Below are 19589 nucleotides of genomic sequence, written 5' to 3' on the forward strand. Positions count from 1 at the left end.
ACGAAGATAGGGAAGTACAGCGAAAGGAAAAGGTGGCGACAGAAGAAAAAAAAAAAGGGAAGATCTCCACAAGCGAGTTACAAGAGGGACGGAGGTCATTGGGAGAGATGCACAGAGGGCAGTGGCTGCGTGTTCCGATGAAGCATGCTTCCAACACTGTCTGATTAGGACCTGCTGATTAGGCTGGGGTTAAGTTCTAATTCCACCTATTGAAGGCACTGTTGTTTCCGGGGAATACAGTTACCTGACACCTCCATTACCCCCCATCCGGCAACCTCCTAATGCTGCCTGTCAGATCCATTTTACAATGGTCCCAGATTAGTGCGATCCTGGCGATCTACCGAACAATGGCCCGAGATTAAACCTGGCCCTGGTGGAAATAACAGTGCTGGCGGAATGAAAATGCCCCTTTGGCATTTAAAAAATAACAGTGTAATGTGATACTTTTGTATGATCATCAAATATTGCCTTGCGCCTTTCGTCTTCCGCCATTATACGAGAGCTGAGATTGTTTGAGAATCACTGGTGTTGATGAACAAAGAGATTGTGAAAGCTTTTACAAAACCACAGCAATAAGTCGTTTAAAGGAAAGACCGTTCAACAGAGCAATGCCCCCGAACAAAAGAGGCATCCAAAGCACACACCAACATTCTAGTTTGTTGCTTTTCATCAACCTTCATAGGCCGTTTCAAGTGTTGTCTGACAGTCAGACTGCAGACTGTTTGGGACAGCTTCCCTTTGAGTGAGGTCTTGTAAAGACTGGGACAACAAAATTGGCCTATTAAAGTGAACCCTCAACCCCTTGATCATCTTGCTATTCAAATTGACAACCTCACTACAGCAAGGTGTCAAACACATCGGGTGCTAAAGGATGGCCTTTTGGAAGGTCTAAATGATTTAATTAAAACATAAGGGCAATGTGAAATTGGTACAAAGACTTTTTGGGAGGGGGGGGTGGGGGGAGGTGGAGGTGGAGGGAACAAACCATCTTAACATGTCCATGCTAAGACAGAAACATGTTTGAATGGAGAACGACAGCAAAATATTGGAAGAAAATGCACATGTGTTTTTGCATGCTGAGATTCTTTGTGTGCTTGCCTAAATGATCAGTGTTACCGAAAGCCTTTCAAATTTGCATTTCAGACAGCCTTTCACTACGAGGAATGCAAATTGAGCCACCCACTGTACAAATTATAAACAGATCAGCCAGTAGATGATGAACACTTTCAACCAAATGTAATTTCCCATTACCATGCAAATTGAGCTTTTGCTACTCGTCCATAGTGCACTCTTCCCAATATAAAGCCTTCCATAATCATCACAGGCGACCGCCTTTCCAACCATCTCACCAAGTTGCACCTATTCATCTGGAAGACTAAGCTAGACCTATATTTGCCTTAGTCGTGCCCTTCACAGTTTTGTGCACCGCTCTTGCACCTTTAAATTGATATTCCTCATTTCTCAAACTGCAAGCACATCGCTAAACGTCATAAAGCTAATCAGCTATTCATTGTCTGCCCTTATCTCTTTAGCACAAGCATCTCTCGTCTCCTCTTGCTGCCTTCTTGTCCATCCAACTTTCGCCTCAATTTTAATGTATGTGCACTGTGACATGGGATTGGGGCAGAAGGGTATATGTAAGGGGAGGATGGTGAAATGGAAGAGACAGGGTGGGCTGCAGGCATGTGGGGAACGCACAATGCACAGCACTGAGGGCCACAGACACACCCAAAGGCTCCTCCTTCAGAAACCTGCACCCATAGCAGCCCTGGCTTCTTTGTTTGGCTAAAACCGCAGACAAAATCCTCCCCTGCCTGTCGCCTGGCAACCTCTCCCAGGTGGGAGAGCGAGCTGAGCTTAATCTTGGGTGATTATTTTAGGGGGCGAGTAATGCGGAGACCTCACCCCAGGCTGCCTGATAAAACGTGGAAGCACAATAATTCCTTTCTGATGACAAAACACGGAAATGAGGTCGAAAGAATATTAAGTTTAACAAAATTAATACCGTGCTTTCATCATCACAAGCAAGCTCCTTTTCTCCAACCTATTTGCTAATCCCCCTTCCATCACCACACCTTAGTTTTTCATGCTCCATAATCCATTCACCTGCGACCATTGTAATACCAATTCAACTACTATCACCTGACCGTTGTTGTAATACCGCAATTCAATCACCATCACCTGACCATTGTAATACAAGTACCACTTCCTCGCATCTCTCACCAAAATCCGAATGCACCACCCTCCTTCCTTGCATACACCAACCTCGTTGAGGAGACAAAACGAGGAAACCATGATGAATTTTCATGCTTTGATGATTCTAGTGCCACAGCGGTTTTGTTGAAAAGAACAGGCAAAAGATTACTCTCAAGATGAACAGCGGGATCGGTTGAGGAAGATGTTAAAGAGATTTTTTTTTTATTTTTATATTTTTTATCAAAGCTCTGGTCTCAGTTGGATATCCTGAGCTCCCAAGCCGGACCATGTGCCAAACGGCTCGATGGCATCTGCATCTGCTCACTTCTGTAAACATGCACTTTTTCCCCCAGATTCTCAAATTCATTTTTGAGCATTTCCAGCTGCTAGTAAAGCAGTGAGTGCCAATACACACCTATAGTGAGTGAGTGACGCCATTATATCCCGCTTCTTCCATGGATGAAATTATCGCCGTCATTAGAATGTGCAGTGCCTGTGTGGCTTTCATTTTCTGGTACGAGATCTTTAGAAGGGCAAATGAACATTGTACAAGCTTCACGTAATGGAACAAGCGTTTGTCATCACAAAGGAATGCACAATGCATAAAACAAATGTTTTAGTCGACAACACAAAAAGACAGTTCATTGTAACACCGTTTCAAATCACCTTATCCAACAGATAGAATGACAAGGTGTCAGAAACCTTCAATCGTCGCCCTTTCCTTTTCTTCACAGCCTGATCATGATTTGAACCTCTACTTTTGCTTCCTCTTCAAGTTGGTGCATATCATACCATATGTTCAAAGCCTTCAAAATGACATCAGCATTATCACATATTTCCAGCTACAAAAGAGCTCCAGATCATGCTGGTTAACAGAGAGGCAATTCAGTGTGCTGTCGCTTGTTATCGCAGAAGTAGCCTAAAAAGGGCCACCGACATGTAGTTATGGTTTTGTTTCTCCTATTGTTCAAATCTGACGCGCAGACATTTGACAATTACAGCATCTGCCATTTTCCTAAACCTTGTAGGTGGCGATGCGGTTTGAGATCAGCACTCTTCGGAGAAGGAGTTGGAGAAGGAGGAGGAGGAGGAGTGTGGAGCATTGTGTCGAAAACCTTCAAGCACATTGTGCATACGCAGTGATTATGTGCAATTAAAATGGCAGAGGGCACGAGGATGAAAGGGTTTTAATGGATCCGTAATTACGCTCAGACCCTCAAGGAATGAAAGGGGGCAAACGATGTGGATAATCCAGCGTATGTTATTGGGCAAATGGCGGCCGCCAGTTTTATTAAAGTCCCATCACCAGACACCGAAGTGAGAACATCGGATATCCCTCGTTACAGTTATTTTCCAACGTAAATACTATCAGCGGTGTGGTGCATAGACACAACATATAATCAAAACTGTAAACCGTCCTACTTACCACCATTTTGGGACAAAAACTTGTCGATTTCGCAATAGCTTTTGGGTGAGGGTTAGATTAAATGAGCTTTACGCATGATTTAATTCGTCTAACCCGAGATAATTAAACTAGTTTATATTTACCACTTCATCTCAGCTTTTTACACCGATATATGTGGAGGTTTTGTCACTCATTCAATGATGAGAGAGATGTTGGCCTTTTCCGAAGAAAAGAGATGTCAACAGGATGTTGGGAAAGAGGGAAGAAACTTCAGCCAGAGGATCAAATAAATAAATAAATGATGATTGTTAACTGTTGTACGTCATGCCTTCCCAATTCCATACTTCGGCGATGCATGACGTCATCGCCGGGTGCCGAAAGAAGGGAGTACCCAGTTGTTACTCCGTTTTTCAAGTATATTGGTCAGTCGATTTTGTTATTATCTTGCCAAAACGAAGTTTTTGCAAGATATGTTAGTCAGCTTGTATGTTTTTTTTTGTTTGTTTGTTTGTTTGTTTCTTTGTCTGTAATCACGTATAAAAAATTCTGCACAGCACAGTTATCATCGGAAATTTTTGTAACTTCGCATATCAGAGGTCTATAGAGGTCCCTTTCAGTGCACAAAATTTTGAAGGTCAAAGTCAAAAGTCAAGGTCACTTTGGCGCAAATCAGGGGAGTCGACGAAACCCTTATTTTTTGAGTAATTTTGATCGGATCGTCTTCAAACTTCATGGGAATATAGTTCATGGTCTGGCGCTCAGCTGATTAATTTTTGGTGGCGATTGGCCTTGACCTTCATATGTTTTTTTTTTGGTTTTTTTTTTGGTCTGTAATTACGTATAAATCACTCTGCAGAGCACAGTTATGATTGGAAATTTTTGTAACTTCGCATATCAGAGGCCTATAGAGGTCCCTTTCAGCGCATAAAAATTTGAAGGTTAAGATCAAAGGTCAAGGTCACTTTGTCGCAAATCAGGGGAGTCGACGAAACCCTTATTTTTTGAGTAATTTTGATCGGATCGTCTTCAAACTTCATGGGAATATAGTTCATGGTCTGGCGCTCAGTTAATTAATTTTTGGTGGCGATTGGCCTTGACCTTCATGGTTAGCGCCTCAGGTCAAACATATTTGACCCCAAGGTCAAATTTTCAAGTTTTAGGAACCATATCGTGTAGTACCTCAAATTGAACACCTCGATGAGTGCTTTCTAGATATGTCAAGCTTGAGACATTATGACGTCATTTGGTGACGTTATGAGGCAAAAGCATATTTTTCATGGTTACTCTGTAGAACGATTCTCATCGGAATCTCTCGTAGTCAGATATTCCTCAAGGAGTCGCTCCTGGTGGATAGCAGCTCTGTTCACCTCAGTGTGACTTAAAGAAGTCACACGTGGTCACCTTTTGGCAAGATACAGGTCACCCTGCGGGTGACATTGGTTTATTCTGTCTGTCTGTCTATCAATCGCCTGCAGGTCACAATTTTAAACTGACCTTCACGAAACTTCACCACATGGTGGAGTATGTAAGAAGGAAGAAGACTATTGTTTTTGACATCAAATTGTCAAAAGCTCAACATAGGTCAAAGGTCAACAACTTCGGTGAGATTTCTAAAATCCTCAATTTTCATCCGATTGACTTGAAATTTGAAGAGGATTAAAATTTCAGCTCACTGACTTCAACCACCAATTATTTTTTTACGTCATTATTGGCCAAAAGGTCAACATAGGCCAAAGGTCAACAACTAAGGTGGTATTTCTAAAATCTTCAATTTTCATCCGATTGACTTGAAATTTGAAGAGGACTTATATTTCAGGTCACTGAATTCGACCAGTGAATTATTTTTTGAGGTCAACATGTACCAAAAGGTCAATATAGGCCCAAGGTCAACAACTAACGTGGTATTTCTAAAATCCTCAATTTTCATCCCATTCACTTGAAATTTGAAGAGGATTTGCATATCGGGTCACTGAATTCAACGAACAATTTTGTTTTTTTTTACATCAACATAGGCCAAAAGGTCAACATAGGCCAAATTTATAAAATTGTCAATTTTCATCCGATTGACTTGAAATTTGAAGAGGACTTATATTTCAGGTCACTGAATTCAACCAGTGAATTATTTTTTGAGGTCAAAATGTACCAAAAGGTCAATATAGGCCCAAGGTCAACAACTAACATGGTATTTCTAAAATCCTCAATTTTCATCCCATTCACTTGAAATTTGAAGAGGATTTGCATATCGGGTCACTGAATTCAACGAACAATTTTTTTTTTACGTCAACATAGGCCAAAAGGTCAACATAGGCCGAATTTATAAAATTGTCAATTTTCATCCGATTGACTTGAAATTTGAAGAGGAGTTGCATATTTGGTATTGAATTCAACCACCAATTATTTTTGAGGTCAAATTTGCTTTATGGATTTTGCAAGTGTCGTGCTCTGCACGACGTATTCTTGTTGATTGTTTGTTTTTCCGGGCGATATGTCAGTCATCCTTTGAGCTCGGAAGCTAAAATTTGGGCACAAAAGTGAAGATGTGCTTTGGTGAAAACGTTATTTTTATGTTCTTTGATTAATCAATTAATTGATTCATTATTTAGTTATTATCGATTTATTATTAGTATTATCGATATCTCAGGCATATTTTGAGCTGGGAAGCTGATATTTGGGCATGACAGTGACCACGTGATTTGGCTATAAAGGGCATTTTTGATTTATTGATTAATCAATTAATTATTAATTTTTCGATTAATTACTTAGTTTTCAAAAAGTTACAGATTCGGATGAAACAGTGGTGGTTTAAGTATTCTGTTCAGAAACTGATTGAGACATTAATTGTTTTAGGATTATTATTTATTAATTTTAATTATGTAATTAATCATTTAATCAATCAATAATTGTACATCGCTCCCTCCCAATTCCGACTCCATGTGCTGCAAGGTGGCATCGCCGGGTGCTGCAAGGTGCTCCGGCGATGTCACACGCTGGAGGATCGTTATTTATTTATTTGGCATGGGGGTGATGTACTTTGAATGTACCGCGCTACTTGTTTTTACTTTGTTCATTATTTAAATCACCGTTTCATTCATATGTAGACTGTATATTTGTCTTTTCTTTTCTTTCTCCTCCACTCTGCTCTGCATCGAGATGTTTTTTGGTACTATTGATTACTCTCTAAATTACTTTATATGTTGTCTTCCAAATAATGATGCTTCCTGTCTCAATATGTATTTGTAAATTATTGCTTTCCTGTTTTCAATCATCATTTCCTGCAACAAGATTTTTTTTTTTGTTTCTTTGTGTATTTTAAACATTATGTTGTACAACTTTTCTGTCATTATTTGTTTGCATGTGTATTGTTGTTTAAACAATGAAATTGTTTCTGCTAACCTACAAGTCACATGTCTTCCTTCCGTAACTCCAACTGGAGCTTTGGTTTTGCTCACTGTTACTGAGTTCATTATTGGCTGTACGTCGTAGTAGTGCAAGAGGAAGTCAAAAAGTTATTGGAACGGAATTTATTTTGGCATTTGAGAGCCATGACTTTTTATTTTGCTCATTATAAACCTACCTGTAGGCTTGTTATATCCTATTAGTTTCATATTACTTACATTGTTTGGCATTTCAGAGTAAAAACAGAAGTTTGCTCTGCCATATGACTGTAGATTTTACCAAAATTGACCAGTGAGGTGTTATCAAAATAAATCCATGAACACAAGGGTGGCCGTGTACGTCAAAGGTGTGCCCTTATATTCTACAGTAGTTAAATGGGAGGCTGACTTAAAGCATGGATGTGAGTCCCTTGAAGATAACCCCAGGTCGGGGTGGCCAGCAGATGTGACTGATCCACAAACCGTTAGCCAAGTCAAGGGATTAATCATAGAGGATCGCTGGATGGAGGATTTCTCTATGCTCCATGGCACATTTGGTCAAGTCCAAGGTCTCAGAAAGATGAGTTCCCTGAAATCTGAACACACACTAATCGACAACAATGGCTAGTATCATGTTGCAAGCCTATTGAATGTTTTAACACAGAGCTGGCCAACTTTATCATTTGTATAGTAAATGATGAGAATTGTGACTTCATGCATCCTGAAGTAAAACTGGAATCCATCGAGTAGAAGCATAAGGGATCACCGCCACCAAATAAATTTTGCACCCAACCTTGAGCCAGAAAGATCAGGCTTCAGTTTTCTGGGATTCCTTGGGAAACCTGCTGATTGATTACGTGCAACAAACAACTGCAAGCATGGGGGATATTGCATCAAAAATCATCAAGGATAAATACTGAGGGACGTAGACCAAATGTGTGCTCCTCCTTTCCAACAACGCATCTGTGTACAAGGGCGGTGTTGCACAGACTGCTCCTCATGACTGTGGCTCAGAGCAGCTGGATCACCCCCGTACAACTCAGACTTGGCCACTAATCACGATTATGCGTTTCAACATTTGAAGTCACACCTGCATGGCTGCCGATTTGCCGATGATGAGGAAATGACTGAAGCAGCTGAGATATAGTGGAAAGAAAAAAAAATGGCTGAAAATTTCCACTTTACTGGTGTAGACGGTTTGAAGGACAAATCGAGCAGGAACAATGAAGTCAAGGGATTTTTTTTTTAATATTAAGGTTGTATATCTTGTATGATTATGAGTATATTGTTCTTTCAACATTTTGAATATCCCTCATATTAGCTGCCAACAAATACGTTTACAGCTACTGATCCAAAATGGTTAAAGCATCAATGATATGAGTTCAGCTGATGACCCAACCAGCCACCACTTCATCATATTTTCAAATATGATGAAAATGTAATATTCCAACTAGCCACCGCCAGGCATGCATGAAAACACTGATGACAGCATTTTCGCATAAGAGGAGTGGGGGGGGGAAAATCAAAAGTTTTTGCCCTGCAAACGATTTCAGAGCAAAAACACAACTTATATTGTAACTTATAATGGTATGTTGAAATTCATCTGCTGCAGGGAAAGATTTGTGAAAATTATTTAAAAAAAAATACTTTACATAAGAAAAGGATATACCCTTCTTTATAGTGAAGATGGTGGGCAGTGGGTGGACTTCCTGTCGAAAAATATTTTGATTGCCCCCCCCCCCAATGTGGTGTTTGTATGTGTGCTTCCCCTAATGTATTGTCTCTATAAGCCAGGATGGCTCAGTAATGACCGACAGGAATGGGGTAATATGCCCAACATGCCTCCTCTGGACTGCACATGGGACATGTTCACAGTCTCTGGTTGACTCTGCCTTCCAAGCAAATTGGTATCGGCCCTAAAATAGAGTCCTTAAAATCTATATGTGACATGTGGACTGTATAAACATATAGATTGTTATGTTTTGTGTTATAATGTTTTCATGTATGAATTATATGGTGTTTATCATTTTTTTTTCTCTTTTGTTGAATGACTATAGTTTGTTCTCGTTCCATGGATTAGCAATACTTAAATGTTCTGAGAGTTCATGATCATTTCATACAACATGACATGGGTGACATGGAGATATATACATAAAGGCCTACATACATAGTGGCGATGTATGTTGTGTGAGTCGATGACTTGTGTAAAAAACAAGAAAAGAAAAACAATAAATGGAAAGCTATGTACAGGTGGGACAGCTGTTTGCACTTAGCGTAGGTTTAAACATTTTCCTATGTCCGTTTGGAAAGAGTTAGCAGTTAAAAAGAACCTTTGAGAATGCTTCATTACAAACTGCACTTTGTTAGCGTGTGATACAGACTTGATGAAATTTTTTCAGCAGCACAATGTACCATAGCTGCAAGGAGACATCAAAAGCCCAAATCAGCCATGATGAAAGTCAAGTCATCACACTTCAATCTATGTTGTGATGAATTTGATTGCACAAGATTGCCGGGGAATTCTCTGCAGTGGCTCAGATGTTGCGTGGCACTGTCACGGCTTGGGAGAGAGTGAGTGGATTATGTTATAGCAGCAATACCTGAGAAGTCATCCAAGAAAAAAAAGAAAAAAACTAAAGAAGGTATTTGAGTGTTTGCAGAGTTGCTGCTTTTTGAGTTCAACATATCCAAGCTACAAGTACAATGACAGCATACCTCAACCTAATGAATACCTTCAGATAACAAGTGTCTGACTCTTTTTAAAATGGAGGCCAGAGTCCTGCGATAAGGTAATCGACAGGTGAGAATGTGCCGTTTCGTCAATAATACAGTCCTTTCAGCAATCCAGTGCACTCTGGGAGGCAGAGGCAAAAAGTTGGGGAGGGAGGGCGATTGTAAGGGGGTGAATGGTAGCATCATGGGAGTGGGGAGTTCGTTGTGATTTGAGGAACTGAGATATAGTGAAGATGGCAAAAGCTATGGGATTAAGAGCTAATGAAAGTTCAAAGTCCAACATGCTTACACCACACTTTTATGGAACTTGGAAGGACAGGAAAGAAAACAAAATTCTTCATGCCACACTTTTCAGGAGAGGCAAGGCCGTGCAGCTATGAATCATTAGAAGTGCCGAAATGAAGGTCATGGTCACATTCCTGCTTTGCTTTAAACAAGGCACAAATGCTTGACCCACAACGAACCTTGCATAATGCTGTAAGATGAAGGTTATTTTGTTCAATTTGCAAATACTATTTCATTAATTTGTGTAATTACCGTAATCATATAGCTGGGATGAAAGGATGCTTTTGTAATCAAAGAAAATGTTTTAAATGAATGTTGCGGACATAATCTCCCTCCTTGCGTAATGCATAATCATCTATTGTTTCAATGAGAAGCATCGGTGGAGAGGAAACACCACGGTTCGGGATGGATGCATTACATGTAATAATGATTTTTCTATCAATCTCAGCTTAACTACGGGGAGAGAAAAATAATCATTATTCCTTATTCTCCGGCGGCTACAGCGTTATGTATCACAAAACTGAGCCTGAAACAACGTCAAAATCCAATACGGATTCTCCTGACATCCAGTCCTGTCAAAGCATGACAGGTCAACGTACTCGACACGCATCCGCGTTAGCATCAGAGGAACTGGCGGAATCCTTCAGGGCAGACTCCGCCGTGCACCGATTGATCAGCAACGCACTGCTCCCTATTGATCAGGTTAGCGGCGCGATGGGGAACGACCCCTCGCAGTTAGTTAAACTCCGACCGCGCCGCAAAAGCCCAGGACAATAGTGTGCTCGTTGAACCACCCATTAGCTGAAGGTATGGCTTTAGTGACAAGTGGGAGGGATGGTGGCACCATCGATCATGGTCTGAACTGCGTACTTGATGCTCCAGTCAAATCCAACATGGTGGAAATGTATCAGGGGCACCATTGTAATGATCTAATTCTACCTTTTTAAGGGGGTGACAAAGGACGACGGAACGTGTTGTTTTAAATATGTCATTTTGATTGGATAATAAAACTGGTTCATTTGACACTTGCAAACAATATGAGGCTAGTTGAGTGTTAAACAACAGCGCTGCTCCAGACAGCCTGTCAATATAATGCATTCCGCAATTCAATGGGAAACCTTTTCATTTCATCATCCTAGACTTTGGCAAGCGATTCTTGTGGAGAGCTGCTCCACTGACCCAGTTGTTAAAGTGATAGTGACAGCATTGTAGGGTTGATCCTCAGCCTTCCAAAAGCAGCAGTGGACGTGACCTCAAAAAAAAAAGCTTTGATCACAAAACAGTGACCGAAACGATGATGCAAATATCATCACACTTATAAACATTGCTTTTGAGTGTTATATTTTTGGACACATGTCTTTGAGTTTGACATATATATATATATATATATATATATATATATATATATATATATATATATATATATATATATATATATATATATATATATACATACATACACACACACATGTACAAAAATATCACAGAAACTTTAAGATCTAAAGGTATGCAACAGTACAATGTATTTTTGCAGCATTCCTCATTAAAGTGCTCCGGTTCCATGAGGCCAAATGTTGTTGTCTTGTTATTGCTGAAAACCAACTGTACTAAAAAATGGAAAATGCAACTGGCATGGAAAGAACATCGTGTCTGAGGTTCTGCAAAAAATGGATGCTTGCAGTTTGACTATTATAATTCGCCCATTCGTTACACACAAAATGATTTGATGGTAACTCGGCGCAGGTTTGAAAGTGAACTCCACCCTCACACGGAACCAATTTATCCACAACAAAAACTCTCCTGATTGAAAGCAGCTTTGCTTACCAAAGTAATTTTCATGACATTGTTCAATTTTCCAATTACTGAACCCCCTACCCCTCTTTGCGATTAATACTTCAGACTCGGGTCTTGCGGTTAAGAAAGGGCACGGGTGTATTTAGCATAACTGCATAACCATAAAAATAAATTAAAACTTCTAACCCAATACATCAAAGCAGGGTTGCTTTCATTAAAATGTTACTTTGCGTTAGGGAAAATGTTCTGGTTCCTCTGAAGGTCCGTGCTTTGTTGTTCAGACACCGGAAGCTGACCGATGATAGCAGCCAATCTCATTCCCCAGAACCCCACCCTCACTCCCACCTCCCCCTAGTGCAGGAAAATTTCGGCACCATAACAAAGAGGAGCCTCATGTAATGAATGAGAAAATAGAGTTCATATTTGAAAGCACGCAGAAGTATTCCTTAAAAAGCTGCAGATCTCACACTGACACAACTTTATAAATCTTAATCATTCCAGGCTCTTAATGAGATACATGGTTTCTGCTACTTTCTTGTGTTTTCGATCAAACCGACGTAGCTGGGCCTTGAATCGTGCTGGAACCAAAGCATTATGGTAATGGGAACGGAAATTAAAGATTACACTGGGGGAGAAACTTTGCCTAATGGAAACCTTTCTTGAGTGGACTGGGGGTCGAGGGAAGGAGAAAGGGAGGGCTAAGCAGGAGGACTGAAAGGTGGGTGGAAAGCTATGCAAGCTCCAACAAGCTGAAGACATGCCGAGAACACAGCTTTCCAGCTCATGGGTGGGGGCCAAGTAGGAGTGGTCGAGATCCAAGCAAGCGCTCATGTCCAAAATGTGTTGCAACCCCTTTCCGCTCTTCCCTCCACCTCCCACCCAGTTTCTTCTCCACACTGCCTATTGCTCCTCACCTTCCCCCGAGCCTCCCACATCCCACCATCACCCTCCCCCACCCCCCATACCATTTCAACCACAGGCCTGTACAAAGCAAGTAACTAGAACAAGCTGTGCAGGCGAGGCTGGATGCTGACACCAGCATTTGTGGAGCATGCCTCTTGGGGGGTGCGTGTGGAAAAGGAGGTGATGGGGCCACATAGGTGTGTTTAGCTGCAATGTGGATGCTTGGACGGATGAGTGGGTGGGCGTTACAGCCCATGCAATACTCCCTTTCACACGTACACATTATTTGGGCAGTTCACTGCCCAATGCATAGGCCAATTACTAAGATTACTCAGATATTCAATGTAACAGCTGGTCAAGCAGTGTGTATCACTGCTAAGACACTCAGTGGAAAGGTGATGTCACAAAGTTTCGGCTCTATACCAAAGCCTTGCTGACTGAGATTTGTCCAAGATCGTAGATAAAGTGCACACATCTCACAAGGCACAAGTTTCAACTGTTTGTTGAACTAATTCATCGGTCAGTTTACCTTGCCTTACTCTTCGACAGGGTGATGCAATTGTACCTGAAAAATAACCTGTCGTGCATGATGTTCACCATATGTGAATCTGCATCATTCCCCATTTCATCGATAAATGTTCTTTCCATCACCACTGATGGAATATTAATTTTTTTATTTTAGCTCTGGAAGGTCACAATGCTAAAGGTCAAAATTATCTGGTGATGAGTGCACCAGACAACGACCTGTAATGATTGTTCATGAACATACTACAGGGTTGCTACTTTTCACCACCTGCTCATATTGGGGGGGGTTCCTGTTTAATATCGAAGAGGAAACATGACGGGGTTGTCCAATTTGTTTTTGTGATCATTAACATCCTATCATAGTGGTGGATCATCTGCAGTAGAGGGATTATATTATTCAGAAAGGTAAGCATGGTGATGCTGTGTACACTGGAATGTATGTGATAGCCTTATATTAGACCATCAATCAGTCTGGTTATCAGGTGGATTTATAAGTTCAAAATTTCCAATTTATATTTCAAATTTGCCCAAACCTATTTATTAATGCTATGTCCACCTACGATGCAGCCACAATTGCAATGGAAGAGAACATTCATAAATAATGTGATCTCTTTATAGATGGACTCAATAGAAGGGATAAAATCTGATATGGTGAAGAAAGATTATATGAGGGATGGCATGGAGAAAAAGGGCAGGGTGGATAATGTGAGGATAAATGTGAGGATAAATAGAGTTGGGAGAGATAGAATATCATTGTATGCAACATAACTTCATGCTTCGTGCCTCTTGCATGGAGGAATGCTAATGCTCGACGGTCATTGGCGAATCTTACCAGCTGCTGGCGTAGTCGTGGTTGTGGTTCCTGGCAGCACTGTGAATACATCTGTAAAGTCTTCCACAGGGTTGGTGCAGGACCCTTCAGGTACAGCAATGCCCTGTTGTAACCGCTGTAGCCTGTGAAGGCCAGCACTTTGCTGGTGCTTCAGTGAGCGGGCATGCTGAAGAAGACTCAACTTGGAGTGTGTCGCAATATCACAGAGAGAGCACACATATCGGCAGTTCTCCGGACCCAGCCCAGCCGTCCGTTCTTGTCGTTGCAGAAACTGTAGGAGGGGTTTGGGAGGGATTGGGAAAGAGGGTGGAGTTCCAAAGGTTTTGATGAGGGGAGGAAAGAAAGGGTTCAGGTAGAAGTGCAAGAAGGTTGGGTATCATGAGAAGGAAGATATTTGTTGAAGAAACAGAGGGTGAAGTGAGATGGGTGGGGATGGGTTGAAAAAAAAGTGGGTAGGAGAGAGCAGTCAGAGAGGGAGAGTGGGAGCCGACAGAGAAACACACAAGGGTCAGCTGGCATCCTAAGAATAAAAGGCTGGGTGGGACCCTTTCTCCCAAAGGATGGCTTCAACTAGGCAAACTTACAAGGCAGTTTGACCCACAACAGAAGCTAGGCACTGTTTTGCATACAACATCAATGTATCAGTGGTCAGGAAAGCAGAAATAATGCACAACCATAGAATGTAAACGGTGCAATATTATCTTCACATGACAAACAGCTGCGCACAAAGATGCTGTAGAAAATCTTCATTAATAGCTGTGTGAAAAGATTGGGCAATAAGATGCCGTTGCATCTTCAAATTACAAATGCCAAAATTTCACAGAAACAAAGCACTTGAGACAGTTTGCTTTGAAACATGTGTGGGCAGTCTCACGTGACTACTGATATCCGCCTTCGTGCACAGGCTCTCCTCATGAATCCGGGGCATGTTGCTGGGTCCAGATTCAAGCGAGTATGACAAGGACGAACATTCGGCCTAGACAGGCCTCGCCATCTTCGCGATGGCTGTCAATGAGCTGGAGAGTCTGTGCCTATTGTGTCAAATCCAGGAGGGTTGGATGGGCAGTTTCTTTGCTGGCCAATCATTTTCTATCCCGTCCTTTCCGATCTGCCGCCCGACGGTTTACAAATGACGCCACCCCCTAAGGCCGAAAAAAAAATAAAGCTAGGATTAGCGTCTTTACAAAAGAGCGCTCCGTTAAAGACGAAATTTTATTAGGCAGCCTTTTATTATGCTAATTTTGTAACTATTTACATGAAGTGCTTTGTCATCCACGTTATTGGATTGTACTTGCTGTCGCTTCTGCCTCTTCACTACATCTTCCCAAGAGTAACTTGTGCTCTGATTTGGTCCATAGTTCCCCAACATCGACATTGAAGCTTACTCTTGCCTGCCATTTTCATCGCAATTTCCCAAATGAAGCTTCCAAGACAACGAAAACTGACAAAGCCAAGATTTGGCTTGGAGGGTGGGAGAATTTGGGGTTGGGGGGGGGGGAAAGGGTGGGAACTGAGGTGCTGTGGCCTTTAGCTGGAGAATTGTTTGTATCCCTGCGATTTAAAAATTAATTGCAAGCAACAGAGCAAAATGTCAGAAGCTCACTAAGTATGGTGCAACGGGCCTGGGGAAGTCTCTCAAAGTACACTCAGCAAGTGACATCAAAATGCGAATACGAAGGTACTTGGTGAAAACATCGCTTTCATTAATTTCGCATTCTCCTCTCGCATGTTGCTAAGCATGTGAAGGCTCATGCACCATTCAACGCTAACAAATTACACATGGCATTAATTATCTTGTGACCGACAGATTAAAGCAGGGCGAAAAAGGTAGAAACTAATTACAGCCTTGCTTTGTTTGAGGCACAAAAAAACACAGATGCAAAGAGTGTTCAAAGATACATTTAGATGCTAATCCAGGTTCTTAATAAGTGCTTATAAATCAGGGATCAGGCCAAATGAAATGGCCTGCTATAAAACCCATATATATATATATATATTTTTTTTTTTTCATTTTCTTCCAGATGGTATAAGTAATTGATAATAATGTGTGTTTATTTATTTTCCCCGAAACAATAGGACAACATAAAACCCATGTGTTTCCATATTTAAGAAAATGATAATTAGAAATTGAGTGCTAACAAAATGAATCACTGGGTTGTGGACAAAATGGTCGTCTGTCAAAAATGAATGCAACCAATTTTTTTTTTTACACCACTGCATCAAATTGAAGGAGGAGGGCTACTTGGTCACAATAGTCAGCATTGCCATACCAAACACAGCTGTACCCGCCATGGCAATGATGCTGCCGTTGCCGTTCCGCAAGAATGCAAGGTGGCTTTTTGTTCTGCCTCACCTGTGAGTGAGGACATCAATCTACTCGACAGATGCAAGGCACCTTTGTAAAGGATATAGATAACCATTTATTTATTTATTTTGCTTCTTGAACTGCCTTTGCGTTTCAACCATTCAACCTTGAATCGAAAAGATTTACTGGTCATGCATTCTGCTACATTTCACCAGTTTTGAGTCAAGGATTTTACCATTTCACCATGGACTGTGCAAGGCTCGTAAAGCCCACTTCTCACCGTGCGTGTCCGGCATTCAATGTTAAACCATGTGCTGTGATATTCAAAATGCCTGCAAGCGACTGTGTAACTATCCAATTCGTGACTTGAGAAGAATAGGCCTTTCATTTAGAGAGCCACTGATGGCCGTGCTATTTACAGATTCCGCGTGGGAACAACCCACACTGGCGTATAACACGGTTCGAAAGGCGGGAAAAATGTTTCCTTGTTTTCATGAAATGCTAAAGTTTTTCAAAGACCAAAACGCTTTTTGAGATGCACTAAATCACTGCAAAGGTGACCCGAGGAGAAAATTAAAATGTGTAAAAAGTGTGTAGGAGGAAATAGACGGGATATTGGAAATTGGCAAATAATGCAATTGTCTCTGAATATTGTTGCTTTTCAAAAAGCAAAAACTGCATTTTGCATATGTGCAAAAGTTGATCAAAAATCACATGATGATCTAATATATGTTTGTAAAAGGGTGAAATATGTTTGTCTGTAAAGATAAGATGTACGTATACATCCGAGCTTTCGAAACGAGTCCAAATTTAATCTTCCGAAAAGGACAAACCCACCTGGTGAAGAAGGGTCCACTATGAAGACAAGTGCCGAATGCTAACGGAAACAGTAACAAGATATTTCTGAGGCAGTTCTGTAAACGTCAGCCGAGGCCCGTTTATTTTCGCACAGTGAGCAAACATCGCAGCTGCAGTTGTCTGCAGGAGGCATGGTCCGGAATTCAAGTTGACCACCGGGACGCAGAAGCCCTGTGCTCTTCACAACCCAGCAAGGTCTTCTTGGCAAGCCTGGGAAAGAAGCCTTGTTTGTTGAAACACCTGCAGGCTATTATTTGGCTGGACTTTGGGGCTAAAGCCTCTCTGCCCTGGGTGTGACGAGTTGAGCTCAGACAATACATCCTTTCTCCCTTGCACTTCCTGTGGCTGTTCCTAATTGCAGAGGATTAATTTTTCAGGGTCTTTAAAAATGGACTAGTACCTTTTTAAAATCTTAAGCCTCAGCTTTGCATCCTTTGAAGCATACCTGGTGAGAAGCTGTTTTTAGTTCTCTCCTTCCTCCAAAGCTTTTTGCAGGCACTCTCTTCCTTCACCCACCCACCAACCCCATGCTTTAGTCTAGGGTTCCCATGCTGAGTTAAGTGAGACCCCTGTTATTCATGTGATGCCACCCAGGGATGCAATGAAATAGCTTTCTTCAGCATATAAAACAAAATGACTTCTCTGCTCTGCACAAGTCAGAAATGGACAAGCTTATAACCTAATGAACTTCGATGCTCTGTCTTCCAGGAGAAGAAACTTTGAAGTACGATAATTTTAACTCAATCAAAAGTGCATTCTTCACAGTTTATTTTCGAAACCACCCTGGTTGCTTAAACTCAGCTATTTACACTGTATTTTGTTCGATATAATCATGTACCAGTATCCGCAGAAGCAGGAATCTACCGCAGCTCATTTAGCGAGGAGAATATGGTCAAATGTATATTACATAGTTGTGAGGATAAATGGATTCAGATAGCAAACACGAATGAACATTCATGAATTTTAAGAAGTCTTAATGAATTGGCCACCTGTTATGCAATTACATTTTAATTGAGATAATGAGTGACCACATAACCTATATCTGGGATTCATATCTGGGGTCAAAAGATAATGGGGGCAATGGCATAGATCAGATCACCAAAAAAGGCTCCTTTCTGCATTTATGGTATTAGGGAAATATATTGATGATCATTGGTTATATTTTTGATTTATAACATCTGTATGAATTAATTAGATTGAGTGTTGTGAATTAGTTGATGTTATTTTACTGCATCATGTCTTCTTTAGGAGCCTTCACAATCATATTCACTCATAATAATATAATATATAATGTTGTGAATGCCTTGCACAATTGAAGGACTTCCAAGTCTAAATCTATTTTAAAATGTGATTTAATTTGTGTCAAACAAGACTATTTGTCAACCTAAAAACAGATAAGTTGGATGAACCAGAATAAGTGCATTATTAATGATGACAGAGACATAATCTATATCATAAGGTAATTATTTTTTTTTTAATTTTATTTAGACAATATGCTAAATCATATCGTCATTGTAATTGTTCAGGGATTAGAGTGTATTCACAGGTTAGGATAAACAAACACATTAACCATTACTGTCTACTCATACAATTTACAACAAAAAAAAATCGTTTATTGTGTCCAACAAGCTTAAGGATCAAATTAATTGTTTAATGCCTTCAATGACCAACTATGGCAGGTCACAATAAGCAGACAGCGGTAGGCACGACAGTTGGAAAATGAGAAAGCGTCTGTTTTTTTTCTTCATAACTTCACCTCCTCAGCGAGACACTTGCAAATATGAAATAAATTTCCCAAAGCACTGGCCCTGCATGCAGACGAAATGAAATTAAAATGTATGTAATTAGATTTTGTACAAGAGGAGGCACCGGCAGCCGACTGCTTAGTGCCAGGAGATTAGCATTTCACACAGTAAGCACCAGTGCCGGTCGCCCGATATTACATTAGCCTTTTGCTTTTCTGCAAAACTGCTCACTGGGACGGGAAGCTTTCCTGGTATTTCAGGAGGGTTCCCGTCATCTATCAAGCAGTCGAGTTACTGACACAGACAGCTAAGGCCGAATCCACTCTTTCTGCAATGCAGACCCTGCGGGCCCAATCCCACCCAGTATCTGAGTTGCAGCGGACATGATGAGCGTTTCATCAGATTAATGACTATGCCATGCAGTTTACAGGAATGAGACCCAGTGGCCATTGTGTTTCATGGTGCTGTTGCTATGATACAGTACATTGAGACAGCAGTGCATGGGCCACAGACAAAGAGAGGTCAGGCCTCGGATGGATCCTCAAATTTGCACGCTCATTGCGGGCGGCAATCCCCAACACCAGTCACTGCTTGATTTCCTATTGGGATGCGTGAGCTGAAATTCATGCCAGGA

At 41.1% G+C, this 19589-nt stretch overlaps 1 protein-coding gene across 5 annotated transcripts in view; it reads right to left on the reverse strand.

Annotated features, from left to right (window-relative positions):
• Positions 1-19589, reverse strand: part of LOC147023246 (zinc finger homeobox protein 3-like) — a 585945-nt gene that overhangs the window by 260620 nt on the left and 305736 nt on the right. For all 5 annotated transcript variants that reach the window (XM_085888473.1, XM_085888475.1, XM_085888472.1 and 2 more), the window contains one exon: positions 14048-14318. In XM_085888473.1, coding sequence (XP_085744599.1) covers positions 14048-14318 — 271 coding nt within the window. The remainder of the gene's footprint in view (positions 1-14047; positions 14319-19589) is intronic.

This window comes from Eptatretus burgeri, chromosome 7 (assembly GCF_056783735.1).
Source record: "Eptatretus burgeri isolate ZD-2024b chromosome 7, Ebu_testis_v1, whole genome shotgun sequence".
Taxonomy (NCBI): Eukaryota; Metazoa; Chordata; class Myxini; order Myxiniformes; family Myxinidae; genus Eptatretus; species Eptatretus burgeri.